This window comes from Ovis aries, chromosome X (genome assembly GCF_016772045.2).
Source record: "Ovis aries strain OAR_USU_Benz2616 breed Rambouillet chromosome X, ARS-UI_Ramb_v3.0, whole genome shotgun sequence".
Taxonomy (NCBI): Eukaryota; Metazoa; Chordata; class Mammalia; order Artiodactyla; family Bovidae; genus Ovis; species Ovis aries.
The window spans coordinates 25246083-25253426 of NC_056080.1; the positions used below are offsets into that span (position 1 = coordinate 25246083).

At 38.6% G+C, this 7344-nt stretch overlaps 1 protein-coding gene across 1 annotated transcript in view; it reads right to left on the minus strand.

Annotated features, from left to right (window-relative positions):
* The window catches only part of LOC114111559 (plastin-2-like), a 119787-nt gene extending 113444 nt beyond the window's left edge, over positions 1-6343 (minus strand). Inside the window, exon 1 of the mRNA XM_042241993.1 lies at positions 6123-6343. Within this exon, the coding sequence (XP_042097927.1) occupies positions 6123-6343 (221 nt within the window). The remainder of the gene's footprint in view (positions 1-6122) is intronic.
* Between the last annotated feature and the right edge of the window lie 1001 nt (positions 6344-7344).

Sequence of the window (7344 nt, forward strand, 5' to 3'; positions counted from 1 at the left end):
GCTTTTATCAAGATAAAAAGTTTTATCAAGAAAGATGAGGATTTTCATAGTCTTTGAAGCTCCATTAACATATTGAGAGATGGAAGACTAGATTATAGAGAAATCTCATCTTTTTCAGAGCAGTGAATTTTAGTTTCTAAGGAGAAGAAGAAAGATACAATCTAGGGCAATTTATAATATAAAACAAGTGGTAAGTCTGCTCTTCTTCCATAGTGGTTTGTGAGAAATGGGAAGGGCAGTGGGAAAAGTTGCCTTCAATCCACTCACAAATGGGCTGGACCCAGGGAAGGGAGCACTTTATAAGTACCAAGGTAAGTATGGAGGTCTTGAGACTATCAGGGAGGTAAGCCATATTTGTTCCCTGGGTAAAACTTGGGGGACTCTAAAAGCCTTGGCATATCTGACAAGCCTTTCTCTGGACCAAATGCAGCAGTCTTCGACCAACAACACAGCAGTGGTCAAGAGAGATGGCTAGAGAGATGAGCCTGAAGCTTTCCTATGGCCTGGGCACATAATAAGTGCCCTAGCAAGAAGACTCAGAGGTGCTAAGAGGACAAATGGAGACAAAGGTAGACCAAGTGACAGGTTGAGAACAAATGATTGTTGTCTTAGATTCTGAATGTCAGATCTGGGTCTCTTTATTAAACATGATCACCAGTCCACAAACTAGAAGATATCAGAAGTTGTGTATCTGATCCACAGGACAATAACTGAAACTGAATCCCTACTCCCCCTTGCGCCAGGAGGACAGATCATTCCCATTCGCATATACTCCATGAATGCAAGGTTCCCTTTTTTCCCACTAGAGTAAATAAAGTCCAACCAAACCCCTCAGGCTGCTTATTGTGGAGAATCAAGGAAGCAGGAGAGAAATTAGAAGAACAGAAACTTTGTACATTGATTTATAACGAAGATAAATTTTAACATTTTAACTTTTATTGTCATTTTAAAATTTGTTCTTGATCTAGTAAGTATACCTCCCTATCAGCAGAGCTCTCTAGAAGATAATCCATTTCCCTCCCATTTCTACCTTCTAGTGTGCTTAGTTGCTCAGTTGTGTCTGACTCTCTGTGACCCCATGGACTGTAGCCTCACCAGACTCCTCTGGCCATGGGGATTCTCCAGGCAAGAATACTGGAGTGGGTTGCCATGCACTCCTCCAGGGGATCTTCCTGACCCAGGGGTTGAACCCCGCTCTCCCGCATTGCAGGTGGATTCTGTATCAGCCAAGCTACCAGGGAAGCCCTCTATCTTCTGGAGGCCACCCTTATTCTTGGTTCATGACTCCTTTCCTCCATCTTCAAAGCCAGCAGCAAAGTACCTCCCTGGCCCTTTTTCCATTGTCACTTCTCTTTCTCTGGCTCTCTTCAGTCTCCCTCTTTCACTTTCAAGGATCCTTGTGATTACACTGGGCACACCTAGATCAGTTCAGTTCAATTGCTCAGTCATGTCCGACTCTTTGTGACCCCATGGACTGCAGCATGCCAGACTTCCCTGTCCATCACCAACTCCTGGAGCCTACTCAAACTCATGTCCATCACGTTGGTAATGCCATCCACCATTTTATCCTCTGTCATCCCATTCTCCTCCCACCTTCAATCTTTCCCAGCATCAGGGTCTTTTCCAATGAGTCAGTTCTTTGCATCAGATAGCCAAAGCACTGGAGTTTCAGCTTCAGCATCAGTCCTTCCAATGAATATTCAGGACTGATTTCCTTTAGGATGGACTGGTTGGATCTCCTTGCTGTCCAAGGGACTCTCAAGAGTTTTCTCCAACACCACAGTTCAAAAGCATCAATTCTTCGGCACTCAGCTTTTTTTATAGTCCAACTCTCACATCCATATATGACTACTGGAAAAACCATCCATAGCTTTGACTAATCTCCCTATTTTAAGGTGACCTGATAAATTCCACCTACCAGCCTAATGCCTCTTCACCATATATACAAATATATTCACAGGTTTGTGGGATTAGATTATAAACATCTTTGAGGGGCCATTATTCTACCTACTATACCCTGCTTTTTATTTGCAAAGAAAGGCCACCTTGGTCACTATCAGAGAGAGAGGTGAGCAATAGGTAACTGAGTGAATTTAGGTCAATCATAGGATATTCCCTACCTGGTAAAGAACCATTCATAGAGTAAGGAGGCATGTGATCTAAGTAGGAACCCACATAGGGGCATTTAAAACCTTCCTTGGGATTTTCATATTGGAGATTCATCATGAAGCTACTAGAACATAATCTAGGGAGATATTGTTCTTTTAATAAATTCTCTTTTATTCTTTAATTGAATTCAAATCCGGGTTTCCTTCTTTGCAATCAAGGAGTCTTCTGCATCATTTAACTGAAACTGACTGTACAAGGTTTTGGTACAAGGGACGGGAAACATTTCTCAGCTTGAATATCAACCTCTATAATTGCTACCAGTTGAGAAGTAATATGAACAATAATTTCTTATCTAATTTTTTCTGAAAAAATAGTGTGTGAAAATTTCAAGAAAAGACTCATAATCTTATTTCTTAACTGGATCTCCATCAGCAGCTAAAAGGCTGTGGCACTAGAGGGTAATAAGTCACTTTAATATGCATTGACTAATGGTTTTGTAATTTTCAAAGTGCCTGTATTGTTCCAAATCTTGTTAGGATTTTACACTGCATTGGGATGACTTCTTTCTGTAAAAAAGAATATGCTCAGAACTTATTGGTGACCTTCCAATTTTTTTTTCTTTTTTGCTAAACTGAAACCATGGTAACCTGTGTATGGAGCATGTGATTTTTTTCTTTCCTGTGTTAAAGGAATTTCAATCTTCTTAGACTAACCTTTCAGATAAAAATTGCTTTACTACAGATATATAACAGGAGCATTATTTTCTTAAAACTTGAAATAGCTTCAGATATATTAATTTGCTTACTGTAATACTATCTAAATAATTAAATATATATAAGAAAGATATTTTATTCATTTTTTTCCATCAGTTTCAAACTGTTTTCCAAAACAAAATTGGAATTTAACATGGTATGTTTTCTCTTTCTTTGGTAAATTATGAGAAATAAAAGGAGGACTAAGTGACTAAATTCTCTGGCATGGGTCATGATCCAGTCTAACTACAATCTGAACCTGAGACTACTTGATGTGGATTACATGTGAGCACACAGCACCTTCTCAGTGGTGCTGACCAAGAAAGCATTTTATCTAATTTAGGTATAAAATCAATCTATGGGAACTACTTTCAGAATAATACATGTAATAAAATAATAATACTAATCAAAAAGGCAGCATTATAATGTTTTAGATGGTGCCTCTGGCTGGGAATGGAGACATCTGGGATCTGGATATATTTTAAAAGGCTGTCCATTCACGATGGATTTCAGAGTGTTTACTGCATGCCAGCCACTGCAGCACACAGTGGAATAATAAAAGGCTGAACTAACCTCCAAAGTCCTCAACCCTCATTGAGTCTAATGTGAAAGAAAGTGATGATGGCTATGAGGGATGCTATTTGGGTACCATGAGAGAGTAAAAGGGGTACAGAGATATAGTAGGATAGATAATGCTCCCCCTGGAAGCCCATCCCACCCCCACTACATCCCCCCAAAAAAGACACTCACATCCAAGTTGCTGGACTCTGTGCCTGCAAAAGAGACTCTGCAGATGTGATTAAGGCTTTTGAGACAAGATTATCTTGGATTATCTAGGTTGGCCCAGTATAATCACAAGGGTCCTTTTCAGAGAGACAAAGGGAGCAAGGCACAGAAAGATGTGATGATGGGAGGAGAGGTCAGGAAAGGATAAAAATGGCTACAAAGATGGCTTTGAAAGTGGTGAAGGAGCCATGAACCAGTGAATCTAAGCAGCCTCTAGGAACTAGAAAAGGTAAGGAAACATTCCCCTCTCAATCCTCTAGAAGAAACATGGGCCTGCTGACGCCTTCACTATAGCCCAGTGACTAACCCCTCTTGGACTTCTGACCTACAGAACTAGAAGGAAATCATGTTATTTTAAGCTGCTCAACTTGCACTAATTTGTTAAAAGAGCAATGGGAAACTACCACTGGAAAGCTCTTTCTGCACAAAAAATTAATCTTAGACATGATTCTATGAGTGATTCTAAATAGACAGTAGATTTTAAGGTCATATTTTCTCTAACTGCAACAGTAACAAAGATACAAAGAGAGAAAGTGTGCATATATTAATATAATAACATTCTAAACATTTCCTTCCTGCTTTTCAGTGATTCATTGTGGTTGCTTTGGCTCTTCATTTTTCTTCTACATGAGACTTTTTGTTTCATCTTCACTTATTCTCTAATGCTCTTCCTTTTTAAAATATAGATCTGAATTGCTTCCTTATATGATTTTTCTTCTTTCTGAAAAACATTTAAAACCTTTCTTGAAAGGCAGGTCTACTGGAAAAGATTCCCTCAATTTCTGTTTGTCTGAAGAAGTCATTATAGCTCCTTCTATCTTAAAGGATTATTCGGTATGCTACAGAACTATAGGTTGGTGGGTTTTTTCTCTCAATGCTATAAATATTTCACTTCACTCACAGTTTAAAATTTTTTATTTTATGTTAGAGTACAGTTGATTAACAATGTTGTGTTAGTTTCAGGTGTACAGCAAAGTGATTGCTGTACATATACGTGCATCTATTGTTTTTCAAATGTTTTTCTCATTTAAGCTATTACAGAACAATGAGCAGAGTTCCCCGTGGTATATAGTAGGTCCTTGCTGGTCATCTGTTTTTAAATATAGCAGTGTGTACATGTCAATCTGAAATTCCCAGTGTATCCCTCCCCACTTTTCTTCCCACCTGGTAACCATAAGTTCATTCTCTAAGCCTGTGAATCTGTTTCTGTTTTGTTTTTTGTTTTTTCCCCAACTCTATAAAGAAGGCTAACACTGAAGAACTGATGCTTTCGAACTGTGTTGCTGGAGAAGATTCTTGAGAGTCCCCTGGACTGCAAGGAGATCAAACCAGTCAATCCTAAAGGAAATGAACCCTGAATATTCATTGGAAGGACTGACGCTGAAGCTGAATATGGTATGACATTCTTTATATATGGAACCTAAAAAGAAATGATATAAATGAACTTACTTATAAAACAGAAAGAGACTCACAGACTTAGAGAACAAACTTATGGTTGTGGGCGGGCCAGGGGATGCGGAGGATGGAGGGAAGGGATAGTTAGGGAGTTTCGGATGGGCATGTACACACTGCTATATTTGAAACGGGTAACCAACAAGGACCTAAGGTATAGCACATGGAACTCTGCTCAGTGTTATGTGGCAGCCTAGATGGGAGGAAAGTCTCGGGGAGAATGGATACATGTTTATGTATGGTTGAGTCCCTTTGCTGTTCACCTGAAACTATCACAACATTGTTAATGGATTATACCCTAATACAAAATAAAATGTTTTTAAAAAGAGTTTATTATTCCATGTTGTAAATATATGGTTATAAAAGGCAAAATAATCAAAACAAAAATTACTTTTGGTATTTGAGATGATTAGGAATTTATTGTCACTTAGACCAGTTTGATTTATCCTATGGGATATATTAATCAACTGAAGTTTAATCTTTTTTTCGGTGTTTATACACACTTACTAATCCATATCATTAAAATCTGTGATTTGTTGAAAATACTTCTGACTTTGGAGCAACCCAAGTTTGAACTGCCTGGGTCCCTTTATACATGGAATTTTTTTCCAATAAATATTGGAAAATGTTTTGGAGATTGGTGACAACTTGAAAAAATTCACAGATGAACCATGTAGTCTAGAAATACCTCAGGTTAGGTAATGCATAAAATATATACAGATACTAGTCTATCTTATCATTTACTACCATAAAATATATGAGAATGATTAAAAATTAAAATTCATCAAAACTTAGACATACATGCACTTACAGTCCATGTAGAGCACCATTCACAGTTGAAAGAAATGTGAACATTAAGACGCAGCATTACATCCTAACTGCCTAATACATACTGTCCTACTGTAATAATTCCCTAGCCACCTCCTATTGCTATTACACTGAGTTCAAGTGTCCCGAGTATCTGCTTAAAATGACCTGCGACTCTAATCATGTCGTGTGATGATGTGTGTTCATCCCTCCTACACTGTGTATCTCTGTAGACAGTGATCTTCTGGGGTTCTCAGGTATTTCTCATCGCGTTTAGTATGAGGCCATAAACCCTGAGGAACACCACGGGACCCATACAAAGTGCCACTAGTGCTGATGGAAGCATTACCAAGAAACAGAGGGAAGTCATGACATTGCAAGAAAAAGCTGAATTGCTTGATATGTAGATTGAAATCCACAGCTGCAGTTGCCGCCATCTCTTGATGAATGGGTTCAGCATAAGGATCATTGTTAAAAAAAGAAAAGAAAAAGAAAATTCATGAAACTGAAGCTGTATTTATGCCTTGCACTTTTTGCAAGAAATACCTTTTTATCTCATATGGGAAAATGCAGCTTTATGTGGTACAGCATTGCTATCAGCAAAGCCTACCCTACAGACTCTAACAGGATTCGAGAAAAACAAAGTCATTATATGACAACCTAAAGCAAAATGAAGGTAAAGGATCTAAGGCTGTAGGGTTTAATGCCAGCAAAGGATGGTCTGATAACCTGAGAAAGAAGTTTGGCTTTAAAAATATCAATATGGCAGGAGAGGCAGTTTTTGCCCACCAAGAGTTCCCAAAGGACATCACTGAGGAAAAAGGATATCCACCTGAACAGGTTTTTAATGCCCATATGTGCTGTACTAAGTCACTTAGTTGTGTCTGTCTCTTTGAGCCCTCATGGACAGCTGCCAGGCTCCTCTGTCCATGGGATTTTCCAGGCAGGAATACTGGAGTGCATTAGGTCCCAGATGCCATAAAGACATCTGTGAGGAAAAAGGAGATCTACCAGAAAAGGTTTTTAATGCAGATAAAAATGCCCTATTCTGGGGGGAAAAAAATGCCATGAAGGACACTCATTGGTAAAGAAGAGAAGCAAGCTCCAGGATTTAAGGTTAATTCTATGGTTTTGTACAAATTTGGTCAGGTTTATGATCAGGGCAGTCCTTATCTATAGAGCTGCTAATCCTGAGCCTGTAGTTATATTACTGGTAGATTTTCCAGTCAACATAGGCTATTTGTACTTAAGTTCATGGGGAGTAAAATGTTTTCAACTGCATGTGGGCTGGGCAGAGTCACACTGCTCAAGGGACAAAATGAAAGTAGAAGGACCAGTTTTGGCCAATCATGTTTTTAAATTATATAATAAAACATATCTTGAAAAGGCTGCTGTGCTTAAAAAGAATAAATAGTGAAACATTACATTTGAAAAATAT